This window comes from Gallus gallus, chromosome 4, assembly GCF_016699485.2.
Source record: "Gallus gallus isolate bGalGal1 chromosome 4, bGalGal1.mat.broiler.GRCg7b, whole genome shotgun sequence".
Lineage (NCBI taxonomy): Eukaryota > Metazoa > Chordata > Aves > Galliformes > Phasianidae > Gallus > Gallus gallus.
In genome coordinates, this window is record NC_052535.1 from 63,723,855 (window position 1) to 63,740,295 (window position 16,441).

At 34.9% G+C, this 16,441-nt stretch overlaps 1 protein-coding gene across 11 annotated transcripts in view; it reads left to right on the top strand.

Annotated features, from left to right (window-relative positions):
- Window positions 1-12,939, top strand: part of SGCZ (sarcoglycan zeta) — a 360,204-nt gene extending 347,265 nt beyond the window's left edge. For 5 of the 11 annotated variants that reach the window (XM_040699469.2, XM_040699475.2, XM_046940462.1 and 2 more), the window contains one exon: window positions 3,678-12,939. In XM_040699469.2, coding sequence (XP_040555403.1) covers window positions 3,678-3,872 — 195 coding nt within the window. In that variant the 3' untranslated portion in view covers window positions 3,873-12,939. The remainder of the gene's footprint in view (window positions 1-3,677) is intronic. The other 6 variants (XM_040699468.2, XM_040699474.2, XM_040699470.2 and 3 more) reach the window with 2 other exon arrangements.
- The last annotated feature ends 3,502 nt before the right edge of the window (window positions 12,940-16,441 follow it).

Genomic DNA, 16,441 nt, shown 5'->3' on the forward strand with positions numbered 1-16,441 from the left:
TTTGTTTTTCCTTCCCTTGCCTATTTATCTGCTGAGGTGTGAGTATCAGGAAGAGCATAATGGGTTTGCATAATCTTCATGCATATGAAGTATTAAATGGCTTATCTCCTACCTTTGGCAGCACAAAAGATTAGAGTAAGACCATTCATACAGGCACTTCCCTGATGACTTCCCTGTCATCTAGTAACAGTATTCCCTGGGAACACAATACACTTCTTTCTTTTTCTTGCCACCTCCCTTCTCTTCAAACACCTCAATACAGCAGGCATAAAAAATTAAGGAGTTTAAGTTTTGTTGGGAGATTTTTCTGACAAGAATTTCAGTTTTTACTAAAAGTTAGGAGGGAAAAGGTTGCATCCTCAAACATGAACTATGTTCCTCTCAAATTCCATACAAAGTTGGCTTTTTTTTTTTTCTTGAATTAACTAATAATAAATATCAATGTTGCGTGTGTAAGTTTAGTCTTTTATCTATAAGCCTGACTGCATATGTACAGAGTAGGTTTTAATGTTGGCTTTAAGCCACCTTTTTTAAACTTCTTCATCTTGGGCTTTCCCAGAGCGTAGGTATAGGAGTCTGTCTAAACTACACTTCTTTCCCAGCTTTCTGCAAAGGCACCAAGCTTGTCAGAGTTACTGCAGTAGATACACCTGTGCAAGAATCCACTTCAGTTTCTCTGCAACACAGTACAACTTTATCAGCATTGCTCACCAGATGTTGTGGGTTGCCTGTTGGGACAGGATGTTAGAGCTACCACTCCAGATCGTGGCATCAGAAAAATCTGATTTCATCAACATCACAGTGTGAAATTTGAAAGTGCTGGTGGAAATACGTGTACAGCTATGCTTGAAAAGATAATTTAATTTAATGGTGAAATAACTGAGCCACATTGTATTGCAGTGCACACTGGAGTAAAAATCCACTGAATTAAAACCTTAGGGAAGTGCACTACAGACTCTCTACAATTAGGAATTGCAGAAGTGTAGCTGTCTTGATACAAGCAAAGATGTAGAAATAATGAATACATATAATAAAAAATAACAAAGTTCAAAGCATCCAAAAGATTTTGATCTTCTTGCATGATCTCAAGCATCATATGACCCCTGTTTTCCTTCTGAGCTAATTCTTTTTGAATCAAGACGTCTTATAGAATTCATTTAATTTTGATTTACATTCTTCTCACAATCCTTTCCCACTACTACTGCAACTAAATTGTTACCGTGGCCAGTCATTCTCGCTTTCAAAAGTACATGTAACTGCTCTGGTATTGTTGGATTTTCTTAACATGAAAGTCTTCTGTACTTGAGTGTCATATTATCACATATATAACATTCTAATTTCTTCTTCTTCTTCTTCTTCCAAAAAGCAGATAAATAATCTTTTACTTATCTTCAATGATATTATTCCAAGTATAGTAAAGCTTACTGAAAAAGGTATGAAATGTACAAAAGGCTACTCAGTATTTTGTTGTTGTTGTTGTTTTAGAACTATTTTCAAGCTATCAAAAGCTGCTGATTACAAGTTTATGACATTCCAGGCTCCTGTTTAATATCCGGCAGAGTTACTGTTGAAATTGAAAGCATTTTATCATGTTCTGACATCAGTGTTTGATCTTTCTCTGAGTACAGAACGATACTGAACACTATTCAGTATAAAAGATGTGCTGATACTTCTGTTAAGCTAACACTGTTGAACGGTACTGAATTTTTATTCAATCCTGTTGATAACTCCACCATTGCTGTGATAATAGTGGACTTGTTAACATTTGTTTTATTTCTTGTAATAGAAATGGAAGAGTACTTTTTATTTGCATTAACTCCACTGACTGATGATTAGTCTTTTGTTTCCTTACCACATCTTACCAGTTCTAGCCTCTAGTTTGCTAACAAATTCTTTGTTTCCCTCATCTGTTATTTTATCTTCTTATTATGCTCTCTATACTTACTTTTATATTTGCTCCTATCTAGCTGAATTTTTCACATATGCAATCTTCTTTTACAGTTGTAGTTCTAGTAGAACAGTATTAATTTGTTCTCAACACATTCTTCCATCTAAATTATTTCTACTGGGCTTTTTGACTCCTAATTACTTCAGGTTTATGAAATTGGACTTTTAAAACATCGTGTGTATGTAAATGCATCATTGTTTTGTTATAAAAAATGCAGAACAAAGATAACAGTTTGCTGTATTTATTTTTGTAATAAATTCCTGTCAGTAAGGATGAGAATTAAGAAAGGCATCATGCCATGTACTTGTCATCTATGCCTCTGAGATTCTTCCTTCTGTTTCTTTTAGTGTTATTTCCCATCAGTGACAGCATCTTCCTGAGGGAGAAGGAGGCCTTGACAGGGCTTATATTATTTTGGGCTACATTCAGCATGTGTTTCCTTCAACCACCCCAGTCATTTACATTGCTTCTGCTGTGGATGGTAACATGATTGTGCATCAGTCATTGCATGGATTTTCATTCAGCTTTCTCTCCTCAGTTTTTTCCCATCCTGCTGTCAGTCACTTCTCTCCAGCAGGGGTTCTGTAGTGCTTCTGCACTGCTTTTCTGCTATATACCACCGGTTTTATCATAAACTAATATGTATTTACTGTTGAAAATGTCAAATGTCATATCTTCCCAGTTCCTTAAATGTACTGCTGACATTGTGCTATAGTGGTGTCAAATTGGCTTTGTTGATTTTCAAAACCTTATAAAAATCACTAACAGCTACCTAAGGAACTCACCTTTCCCTGAGCTTCTACAGTCATTTGCAGAGATAAAGCCATTTTGCTTCGTTACCATGGTCTGCAACCAAGGTAATGGCTGATCTTGCTTTGGCTCTCATTTACTCCTTCCATAAATAAAACGACCTCCAAGCAGTTGGAAGCTTATCTGTTTGCACTAGTGGGAGTAGTGGGGGATTTGCATTGTTTTTTCTTTATTTACCTGATTTCATGGCATCCTGAAAATTTAACAAAAGTGTAAATATTATAGAATATGATACAGATTTATTAACATTATTCCAGTTTGCTGTTTAATACTGTGTCTTGTTGTTTCCAATAGAAGGAGATCAAAAAAAAGAAACATTTTTTAAAGTCATTTGATATGTTCAGAAACAAGTGGGAATAGCATGATGACCTTCTTAATAGGACTTTAACCTGAAATATTCTATCCTCCTAATTTAGGTCAAATAAGCTCTTTATTTTGTGTGTGTGAATCTGCATCCTTATTTAATTATTCTCATAATGAAGCTATTGTTAAACCCCTACAGTTTAGCACAGTTCAGCACATATTTCCTGCTGTTCACAGGAGCTCACTAGGGAATGTACTTTAATATCTCTTCACACTTATTAAAATAAAAAACTTTTGCAGAACAAGGATATGCTACTGCCACGAATGAATAAATTTTAATCACAAATTGCACAAGTGAAAATTTGAGCTGTTTAAGAATACTGTATAAATATTTCTGTATGACACTTCTTGTATCTGAATAAACATGTTGGGGGAACCATTTGCATATACTTCAGTAATAGGTATTAATGGGTATGCAACTGCACAGTTGAAAAATAGGGAACGTTGACAGCTTATATATTTGCAAAATCTCATGACTCTGCCTCAAATACATTTTTTAAAATATGCCACAATGCTGAAAGGATTGTACTTATTTTTTTCTTTCCCCCTTCTGTAGATATTTTTAAATGCAGATACAATCCGCCTGGGAAATCTGCCAGTGGGCTCCTTCTCCTCCTCTTCACCGAGCTCTTCCATTCCTCGCCAGACTATCTACGAGCTCTGCGTCTGTCCCAATGGTAAACTTTACCTGTCCCCAGCAGGAGCAGGCTCCACATGTCAATCCAGTAGCAACATCTGCTTGTGGAGCTAGAAGGACTCCAATTTATCCTCACACCAGAATAGCCTTTTGTTACTATCCCTCTGCTTCACAGTTCTGCTCGGTTTCCCTTGTGACAAGTTCGACGCTTCAAATGGCCTGCAGAGCAACTTCTTCCAGTGTAAGCAGGAATACAGCGCTGCCTTCTCTCGTGGTTTGTGTTACCACTCAACGTAGAGATGGGAGTGAGATATTCAGAAATCAATGTATTCTTCTTCATCAGGAAACCTGGAACATAATATCACCTTTTGTCCAAAAGGGAGAATAACATAGGTGCCTTTGCTACATGAAGTGAAGCACATAGTTTTAAATTTTTGCAGGACCTGGATAAGAACTGCACATATAAATATATATATACAGTACATAAACAAATTTGCCCAGAGTCTGATGGTGAGATGAATTGGTTACCCCTGTATGGTAAATAACTCTACTGTCTGAAAGCACAATTTTCCATTCATCTTTTTTGGATGTAAACTTTTATCCCTGAATTTTAAAATTTTGAAGCATTGTGTGATGCTTGCTTTACTAAACAATTACATTCAGTAAATGGTTTTTAACACAAAAAGAGACAGAATCCCTCCCTGAGTTTGGTTTCTTTAGAAGTGCGTTGTTACTCTTTGTCTACTAAGTCTAGGGTTTTGTACACTAGGTAAATTTTGGAAGTGCTCAGCAATATTACCTTTCAGAGTGAAAAAGACATCTGCTCTTGTTTGTCTGATCTGAATGGCCTTATATATTAATTTGTGGCTACTACATGTGAAGCGATTGCTTTCACTAGAACATACAGGTTTTGGGAAAGAACAGGGTCAAGAGGGAAATACTGATGATATGTCTTTTGACCAGTGTATTGCTCTTCATGAAGTAATTATAATTGGCAAATGAAAAAAAAAAAATCTTCAAAGGTACATGTTGTCCATTTTCTAGCTAACTGCTGCCATTTGAACACTGCTTAAAATTAGTACTAATGCAATGTGTAATGCTGAGAAGCAATTCACTAACAAGTGGTATGACACTCATATTTTTTATTCTACTTCGGTTTACCATCTGCTGCTAAGATTTCAAAGTAATAGTAATACACATATATGCAAACATATCAAATTACATTAAATATGAAGAAAATACATTAAGTAAGTACATTATCAATATTATATTGACTTCATCAGGTCTGCGTTTAAATTATGCAGCCCCATTTGCACCAGTATCTCACTGCTGACTTCCTATTTTTGACCAGTTTAATATGAGATTTCTTACTTGTATCAACGTTCATACTTGATTCATTTGATTTGTAATTGAAATCTTATAAGAACACTTCGGTATACTGCTACATAAATTTATCACAACATTGATTAACAAGAGTATCTTGAAACTTACAGAACCCAGGAATGTAAAACAGTATAAAAATGTTTCCTATTCTGGAAGATGGCTTGATTACATAAGGTAAGTGCGCTTTTTAATACTATCCTTTAAATTACATCACCTAGCATGTAGCTTTGGAGGCTTCTGAATGTAAGATGACCAATTCATTGACAGCTTTTGCAAGGTAACTCTGAAGGGCAAAGAGTGAAAGGTGAGTATTTCTACAGAGTATATTTTTTGTCTTTGCAAAAAAAATTAGGAAAATAAGTAAACTAATGTTTTGATTACCTTTCTATTTTATTACCACCTAATAAGGCTGACTTTGATTTCACTTCAGGTGAAATTCACTCCTATGCAGAAGACCAGCACAAGACACGTACATGACTTAACTGGTGCTTGTCTTTCCACTGGTTCTCTTCAGAGGTGTGAATTTCACCCCATAGCAAGAATGCTATACTTGTGTTTTCTAGCAGTTAAATTAAGATTTTAAATTGATTATTTTATTTCTTCAAAAGAAGTCTAGTAAGAAATAATTTGATATTAATTTAATAATTTTATTATTTCACTTGAAAGAAAATGTATTTGAAAATATTGCAAGAAAATATATTAGAAGCTTGGAGATTCTTAGTAAGAGGGACAGAAACAGATACAAACAACAACAGGGATAATAAAACATTTGAAATTCCATCCATATAATATACACTTAAAACCGAAAGGAAATAGATGTCTTTTTCTACTTTTTTGTTCTACTTTTTACACAATAGCATGTAGGTGTGAAAGTCCAACGATGAAAGGATAAATAGTATTCCAGGAGAACAAGATAAATCCATATGTATTCATTATCTCTGCACACCCACAGACACTGGTTGCTTCAAAGATGAGAAGGCTCTACTGACTTACCTATTCAGTGAATTAAATTTTACCTTCTTACAAATTACATACAAATTGATTAAGGGGTTTTGTTTGTTTGTTTGTTTGTTTTTAATATTCTCAAATAAATCCATAGGAATGGCTTGCAGATACTTTGTCATGGACTTTCCATTGAGCATCTCTAATATGTTTGCTCTTCACCTTATATGATAATTTACCTGTAGTGCATTTCTAGCCACTGAAGAGATAGACTGAAACTTTATAAATTCTACATGAACAGAAAACAAACAAACAACAACAACAACAAAAAAAAACCCTACATATCTTTTGTAACTATTTTCATATTTACAAGGCTTAAATATTTTACCTCTGTGTCTGAGGAAAACTTAGGGCAGATACGTAGATGGTACGTTGGACAAAACCAAGCCAATAAGTCCACAAAGCTTTGCACTGTCAGGATTTTCTTGCTAGCAGTCATTTCAGTTTGCCCCATATAATTTATGATGCCAATATTAGCACAAGTAAATTTGGGAGCTTCAGGAAACTATGAGGTGGTTCTCATAAATGTGTTAATATTCTGGTGACTTTCATAATATTGATATTTACATCCACTGAAGGCTATAAGAAGGGGAAAAGAACAGTTTTCATATTTAAGAGTTTTTCTAGCCCACATGACTTCAAAGAATATTAGAAAAGGGATTTCAGTGCATCTAAAGAACTAAAAACATCAGAACACCAATAATATATCAGTAGTGTCAGTGTTTCTGAGTGGGAAGAGAAACAAATCTGATATTTTTCAATGTTTGGAGCTGACAATAGTAGATCTCTTTGATCTGTAGTGTGCTTCAAAAAGTGACGCTGTCCCACTACGTCATTTCAGATGTAAGAAAACTGAAAGATCTCAGTGCAAATACCACGTTAAAACATGGAGCCATACCTTTACTATTTTTGTAATTTTGAGGCATAAAATAAAGTTCATTATGTGCAGAACCAGTTGGAAACTTTCAGTTACTTTTTGTCACCTTCCTCAAAGGTTCTTGGCCCTTTCTTTAAGTTGTTTCAGTCCTTATTAGCCATGTATAATGTCCAGTATTCATGTTATATAAAGCTGCTGCTGTATCTCTAACTAGAGTATTTATTTAACAAAAAATTTTGATTACTTATTTCAGAAAAGAGATGTCGCTTCTTATTCCAGCTAAGGATGAGTTTCCCATTAACAAATCACTCTGTTGTGACAATTGTATAGAAAGATTGAAGACCTCAAGGTATTTTTAAGCATTAATATTGGAGCAATTTAAAAAAAATATCTAAAAATACTCTTTTGAGGCTCTTTCTAGTATATGAATACATGTATCAAATAAAGCTTCTTTTTGTACTCAAATGTTTGGGAACCACAAAGATGGTATTGCAGCTGTTTGACTTTTCCAGAGCTATCTCTATGGAAACAGTGAAATACACGAAAAGACCTTATTAGCTACATGTATTTAATGCATACAAGAGATTTATCTTCTGTAAAAATATGTGTCATTATATTATAGGATACTGTCTCTTTCTTGTTTAAAAAAGAAAAATAAAAGCATCAGCAATCTCTCTGAGCACTGTTAGCTGTATGGTTTTGTACTGCAGTTCATTCATTGGTTAAGTGATAAGACCAAAGACTGAAACTTCTACTTTATCTAACATTATGACACTGCTGCTTCTACTAATTCTGTTGGAATGAAGAGACAACAAGTTGTAATTACAACATGAAATTGTAACATAGTTTAGATTTGTACAGCATTTTGAGCTGTAGATTGTTCACTTTTTCCCAGAGTTATTTTTTTTTTTTCAGCATTGTGCAGTTATGTTACTGTTCATACTTGATATGAATCTTTCAGTGTTCTTAAAAAGAGGAGAGTGTATATTCCAAAATGTGCCAAGATATTGTTTCTTTCAACTGAAGCTATACTGTTTTGTTTGCAAAACGGTGGTTTGACTGGACAACACAATTTCACTTTTTAAAACATTTTAGATACAGAGGGCTATTAAGTCTGTCTTGAAGATACAGCCATAAATGCTTAGAAGGATTTTATGAAGGATGCTTAAGATACTCTGTTACTAACACTTTGTATTGTTTCTTATGGTTTTGGTTTAAGATTCTAAATCATTGTCTAAATAATAAAAAAAGTAAAACACACTATGGAATTACTATCAACTGATTCAGAGTAATGAAAATGTAAGTTGGATCAAAGGTTGAGTGTCATATTGTTTCAATCAGTACTCAGTAAAGGTCTGCTAACCATTTTTGTTTTGTAACTTTCACGTTAATGATTTTCTTGTGTATATACTATATAAAAAGATGGGAACTATTTTCTTACACATACTATGCAATATGTTTGTAAAACTGCAATATTACCAAAATTACAAAAGCTGTGCTTTTGTACTCTTGCTTTATGTAAAACAAATCTTTTTTCTATTTAACAGATTGTCTGTCATAATTGTAGATAACATTATTCAAGAGAAGTACACTAAAACTTTAAGACTTTTTATTTCAGTTTCCTTGTTTTTTTTATTTTATGAAAATAATAGCAAGGTTTTGGAAGTTGGAAATTGTCTTTGTTTTTTTCTTGGAAAGATAGAAATTTTACAGCATGTAATTAACACAGTCTGAAATCTCCTGTACTTCTTTCCTTTGATTTTGCATTTTTATCTGGTGCTACTGTACAGCCACGAATAAATGTGATCTATAAATTAGGGAACAAATCAGAATTCACTTCAGGAATAACAAAATGGGAAACTTGCTAAGGGTTAGAGGAGGATGCAGAATAACTGATGAAAAATTGTTGGTTTTTCTGGTTGGTTTGTTTGTTTGTTTTGTACTCTTCTGTCTATGTTAGCTGAAAGGTAATAGCTTTTCTTTTCAAAGTTTTGTCCTCACACAACATAATAGAGTTTTGTTTCAAACATATTTTTGAAAACATATACTGCACTTAAATGTAGTATTTGTGAAAAGAAAATCAGAATATAAAGAAGTATGGATTTTATTTCTATATCAGCTTTACTAAAGTTAAAATTAAGAGTCCTGCATCTCTTCTACTGTAAAAGCATATTATACTGTAGAAGTTCCTTTGTAGCCTGCCAGAATAAACACAAAGTATGTGTTTAAACTGCACCAATTTTCAAGCCACTTGGCAATTACACAGCCATGTCAGAGGTTGTGGTGATCTCATCCATGCGAACATGTCCTACCTGCTTTTAAATTGATATCAATTTTGTTCACCACATAGCCTTGCACATAGCTCTGGCAAAAAGCAGGGTAAGCACACAGATGATTTGTTTGCACTGAGCTCCTTTATGCGATGCTATGGTTTTAGCAATATCCACAGTAGCCAAACAGTAGCTAACTGCATAATGCCTAAAAAATTGAAGTTTCTGCACATGAGCAAGAGTTGCATAGACCTATCAGTAACGCGGGTCCTTCTTAGTTTCATGTGACTAATAGATAATAGCTGATACAGCAGGAAAAGATACTCTTAGCCATTTTATTCTGGTTTGGACTAGTCCAATCCAGGAAAAGGTAAATGACACAAAAAGATAAATGGAAGGTTTAGTGAAGGAGAACAAAACAAAACTACATAAGCATTGTGTTGGTTCAACATAGCCCACATTGAAACCAGAATTTAATACAAGTTCTGTGTGTAAAAATAGTTTCCCCTGAAACACTAAATTGACCCTAGAGTATGATTTTTTGAATTTTAAAATATTATTTGATCTTTAAACAATACATATCTTATACAGACCAGAACCAGGACAAGTTTCAGAACACACAGGGGAAAAGACATATATTACAAGCCTGGTGTGATCTGAGCCAATATTACATACAACATAAATAAACCTAGCCTACTTATCTGAGAAAATAAAATGATCAGAATAAGAAATATTCCCTCCATTTTGAGAAAACTAAAATTATCAGGATATTTGACCTAAGGAGTTCCCAGCTTTTCCAGTGTCTCAGTTTCTAAAGTGTTTAAACTGTTAGAACCATTTATATTTAAAAAGTCTGGCCTTTGGCTTAACCAAGTTCACTGAATGCATTACTTGATCTGAGAAGAAAAGGTGCCTTTTTTTATCACACATATACCTCTTGTTTGTGAGACCTGTGAGGGAAAAGTTCAGTTTCCAGCATGATCCAGAGCATATTAACAAGAAGGACTTACACACAAGAGAATCATTTTTGAAGGTCAGATGTTGAATTTTTTGTGTGCTTTATGGTATTTTGGAAGCCTGCCTACAGTCATTCTTCACGACTGAAAAAAAAAAGAAAAAAAAAAGGAAAACACATCATTATTTTCTTTGTAGGTGATTTTTATTCAGTTTTTCTTCCCCAGATACTGAAGCAGTCAGAGAAAATAAAACCCTCCCCTATATCCCCACCCACCATTACCCCTTCAGCTAGGCTTCAGCTGTTCCTTTTAGCCTCCTTTTTCTTCCCAAACAACAAAGGAATAGGCAACAGAAAGGATTTTGCTAAGTCTCTTTATCAAGCTCCTATGTAGCATACTGGAACTGTATCAAAGGGGAAATTTCTATCAAAGAGGAAGCTTATTTGCTTAGTGAAAACAAAAGTTATATAAGATGGAAATAAACTCAGGTAAATATCAATTGTAATCCAGTTTACTAGAATGAATAGTAAAGTATTTTGGACTATGAAATCCTTAATAACTTTTTATTTCAAATAACATTTTTCACTTAGTGAATGCATTTAAAATACTGTAAAAGAATTTTACATACTATTCTATCCTATTAACATTTTCATTTTTTGAAAATACACTAGAAGAGTAATTAGTGAGCTCATTATTTGTCCCTCTCTATGAATGCACTCATTTATTTTAATAAATGTGAGTGAATATATACAACCTAAAATGTTACATGGTAAAAATGTATTTAAAAAATACAAAAAATAGAAGGTGAAATAATTGTTCCTATGGGTCCTATAGGGTGACATTCTCATTCATCCTACATAGATTAAGAATACAATTTCTTTTTCAGTTGCATTCCTTTTTATTGTTCTGTATGATTTTTGGGATATCAGGAACCCCTGATGGAAGGAAATATTGTATCTGTATAGTGGTAGAGGCAGCTGTGGTGGCTTACTGTGGCTCTGAGCAGGATATGAAAGCACATATGCTTATGTGAGCAGAGAGGGCCTCCTGCAGTAGTTCTCCTTTTTGAAAACAGCAGTCAGGATGATTTCCAATCCTGTGTTCATCAGGGTGAGTAGGAGATGACGTTGCAATGGCATGGGCAAAAAGACGGGCAGGTTGTGTTTGATCTGCATAGGAATGGGGAGAGCAGTAGAGCAGTGATCCACAAGTGGCGAGTCCAAATTGGCCTTGGTGCAATAGTAGACAACAGAAATGTAATTGAAAGTTGTTTTGTTTTTTGCTGATTGTTTATTGTTTTTAAGTGAAAAAACAGTGACTAGGCTTCTCCCTAAGCCTGATGATAACTAAGAGAAATGCACATAAAGCCAGGCAGAAATGAATGTCTTTATATCTTTGTACCTAGGGAGCTTTCCTTTCTGGACTATTTTAAAAAACACCACTGGAAAGGAAAAAAAGCATGAAAAAGTATAAATTTTGTACTTCTCAAGTAGAAAGTGACATTGAACTGTCTGTATACATGTGTCTTTGTTTATGGCAGAAAGAGCCAAAAGTAGCCCAGTGGATTCAAATAGTGTTAAAGGCAGTAGGAACACTGACAAATTCCACATCTTGAGATTAGGTTTTAAATGTTAATTGAGAGTTTATGTATAAATCAAATTACATGTTCCATGATTTTTTGTACTGTGCTTCTAAAATGCATCATTAACATCAGTGTAACTTTCTCTGAAAATTGTTCCTACTTCTAATGACAGGTGTCGCTTGGACTCCCACACATGGAGAGCTTTAGACTGATTGTGCAGTCTTCACTCATTTGTCTAAACCAAATTAAGAAATCATGAGATGTCCAAGATAATTCATAAAAGGAAATGGCAGTAAAAATCTACAGCTGCTGCCTTTTCATATTTCAGCCTAATATTTTTCTGGTGGTAGATGGGTTGCATTGTTTCTGGAAGCAATATATTCGATGTTCTCAGTGTTCTACTAGCCTAGATCTCTGCTCCAGAGAGATTTTAGGGAAATGACTTCTTATCACTGGGGTTTGGCTTTGATTTCCACTGTATTGCTTATCTTTAGAATTCCCATAATCCTTATTTCTAAGTGTAAAGGGGTGAGAAAAATTTGATAGCAGCTACTAAAGCACAGGCAAACCTTCAGGGTACCATTGATTTGGAAATGATTTCCAAGACCAGAAATAAGCCATTCGTAACAGATCACTAAATCATTCAAGTTGGAAGGTACCTTTAAAGACCACCTAATCCAACTTCCCTGCAATGAACAAGGACACCTACAGCTAGATGAGGCTGCTCAGTGCCCTGTCCAGCCTGACCTTGAATGTCTCCAGGGATGAGGCATCCACCACCTCTCTGGGCAAACTCATTCCAGTGCTTTACTATCCTTACTGTAAAAAAAAAACCAAACATTTTTCTTATATCAAAACTAAATCTCCCCTCTTTTTAGTTTGAAACCATTACCCTTGTCCTGTTACAACAGATTGCTAAAGAGTCTGTCCCTGTCTTTCTTATAGCCCCCATTTAGATACTGCAAAGCTGTTATCAGATCTCCCTAGAGTTCTCTTCTCCAGTCTGAACAGCTTCAGCTCTCTCATCCTGTCCTCACAAGAAAAGTGTTCCATCCCTTGGATCATTTTTGTGGCCCTCCTCAGGATGTGATCCAGAAGGTCCATGTCTCTCCTGTACTGAGGACTACACATCTGGACACAGTACTCCAGATGAGGTCTCACCAGCACAGAGAACAGAGACAGGATCAACTCCCTTCACCTGCTGGCCACACTTCTTTTAATGCAGCCCAGAATACAGTTGGTTTTCTGAGCTGTGAGGGCACATTGCTGGCTCTTATCTAGCTTGTCATCCACTAGTAGCCCCAAGTCCTTTTTTGGCCGGACTGTGCTCTATCCTTTCATCCCCCAGCTTGTACTGATAGTGGAGGTTGCCATCACTCACGTGTAAGGCCTTGGATTTGTTCAACATCATCAGGTTCTCCTGTCCACTGCTCGAGCCTGTCTAGCTCTCTGGATAGCATTCCATCCCTCAGGTGTGTTGACTGCATCACACAGCTTGATGTCATCTGCAAAGTTGCTGAAAGCGCACTCAATCGCACTGTCTTCATTGATGAAGGCATTAAAGAGCGTTGGTCACAGTACAGTACCCTGAGGGACGTCACTTGTCACTGATCTTCATCCAGACACGGAGCCACTGACCACTGCTTTCTGGGTACAATCTCACAACCAGTTCATTCGTCCACTGAAAAGTCCACCCATCAAATCCATATATTTCCAATTTAGAGTGAAGGATGTCATGGAGGACTGTGTCAAAGGCCTTACTAGAGCCTCAGTAGATGACAACAGTGTCTCTTCCCTTGCCCACTGATACAGTCATGTCACCATGGAAGAAAACTAAGTTGGTCAGGCAATAATACCACCAAAATTCTGATGCTGCTCTGGCAATGATGAGAAAATTTTGAACTTTACACTGAAGCTAAATAGAGAATAGAAAGTTGTATGTACAAAAAGACTCTCCTTGGCAGAGAAGGGAGTCAGAGAGACATATGTTAGCTTACAGCGGGGCAAATGGAAAACAGCTGGAGGAAGTCTTAGGACATGGAGACTAGTCTGTAGTTTTGTTTTGTTGCTGGTGGATTTTTTTGAGGTAAGAGTCTGGACTGTATTTTCTTTTTTTTCTCTCTATTTGACATTTTTAAATAGCATCTAGCATTAACTTCTACTGTGATCTGTTACACTCAAGAAATATATATATACACATATATATAAATATATAAGAAGGCAGGCCTACTTGGAAGCATTTCAGAGACAAAAGCAGCTTTCTTGTGTTATGGAAGGTAGAGCCACCAATTAAAGAGCTGGGTTGGTGAAAGGTTTTGTTTGTGGTTTTGTTTGTGGTTTTGTTTGTTTGTTAATACATAATATGTCTACCCACAAGATATTTCACAGGTTTAAAGCCCAGATGAGTCCTTGTATACCACTTTGTAAGGAAATATTTCATCTTTGTAGTTATGAATTAGATCTTATACAATTCAAATTTTACGTAAGAAAAATTATTATCTATGATAATTATTGCCATCTCATTACCATATCCTAGAATGAAATGCTAGATTATGGTTGACCTACTAAAATTCTGATATTAAGCTATGATTACTTCCAGTTTTCTTTGGAAAAGTCTAGGACACTGTACCAGTTCTTTCTACACTGCTGTGATAATAACCATCTCTTTTCATGCATGTTAGCATACATTTGTGAGCAAGTCACCACATGATTAACTAGATTACTGGAGTTGCTTCCTAAAATGATTTGGTTGTTCACCTCCAGTTTCCAAAATCTTGCATGGCTTTAATATAATCTGAGTTTTATCTTTTTATTTAACTATAGTACATTACGTACTTTTTAAGAGGTTTAAATTATATATCTAAAACACAAAACTTTATTAATGCCCACATGTTTCTGAGAACTGAAAGGGAAAAATACATTTCAATCACATTGTCTCACATTTTTCAGAACAGTATAATTTTGGTTGATTTAGGCAATTTTCCTGTCTATTTTTAGGAAACTGAACAAGCCAACATTTAATTAAGTTTGACACTGTATAGTTTGCCTAGCAAATATCAATTCATTTAGATTATTGTGATGACAAAGTATTGACATTCCAAAGAAAAATTTCTAAATGGTGTATTATTCCCTTTTAGAAGTATATAATGTATCATCATGTTGTGAGGTACGAAAAATTATGTTATATCAATTTTTTTAAAAAATGTAAATAAAGACCTTTAATATTAATTTCTGTGAAACGTGCGCTTTCGATTTATTGAACTTTTCTATTAACAAAATTTATCTAGAAGTTATGTTAAGCTGCATGTTAATCCATGTACATCCTTTTCATATTTTGCTTTACATTGTCTCACATATCCGTGGTATGACTGGAATATAATTTTGGATGTTTGCAATATGTTTCTGTGCATAAATTGTGTATTTTTGCTCTATTTTTTACTGCAGCATCAGTTTATCTTTTAGATTTATTTATTTATTATTATGAACATTATTTTGTCATTATACTTAACATTTGGATTAAGCTCTCTCACAGCTCTGCACATGTATTTAATTTGAAGTAGGTGAGTCCTTCCAGTAAGTTGAATGGAATTTCTGAAGTTTGAATTTAGGAGCATGATAAAATATTTTGCTGGATTAGTCTTCATAAATCAAGCAGAGTAAGGTATTACCCTGTAGGGCTAAAAAATACTATGAAATAATGAAGGTTAGACTCTTCTAAATATTCCACAGTACTTCAGTTTTACTTAGTTAAGCTGAGTAAAGCCACTCTTGAGAAGATACATTAATCAGTATTTTTCTTTTCAAATCTGTTTGACTTCTGCACACTGTCTGCATCATCTCCATTTTTACTTTTGATTTAAATTGTTTCCACATCTATTATTTTTAAAGTGTTCTGTACAATTCCTAAAAATACACTGCTCATTTTATCTGAACATACCCTATTGTGTCTTAGAGGATAAGTGCTGTCATTCCACAAAGTAAATTTTTGGCATTTGACTAAACTTCACATACACAGGGCTAGATATAATCTATATGTTTGAAACCTTGAAACATGGATAAAAATTTTACCCTGCAGACAAGATGCAAAGGCAGCTTACTTCCACAGCTCATCTGCCACAGTACAGTTTGCTCATGTTGATAGTGTTATACTAAAATTGTCTTTCCAGTTCCATTGGGTGGTGTGAACGCACATCATCAGGCAATGAGCACCCCTTAACTCCACATGCTAGGCTGAAGAAAATCAATTTGAAATCTCAAAAGATGAAGGAAGTGCAGATGGCCACTGCATATTGCCAGCTGTTCCACAACATTGGAATCTTGGAGAGGGATTTAAAAAAAAAACCAAACAAACAAGAAACTGGTTTGCAAATTGTGGCAAGCTACTGAGCTGCATCACTGCCCTATTAATTATCATGGTATGCAGAAGAGCTCAAACAAGTGGAGAAAGGAGATTTCTTCACACCTGCAGTAATCAGTAACCATGGTATGGTGGAAGCAAGAAGAGGAAGCAAATACCAGGTTTCACAGTCTTTCTCTCTGAAAATGTCAGTTCTGTAATATAAGATTCTATATGGAAAGATCTGGCTATCAGCTACATAAGGGAAGGATAATTT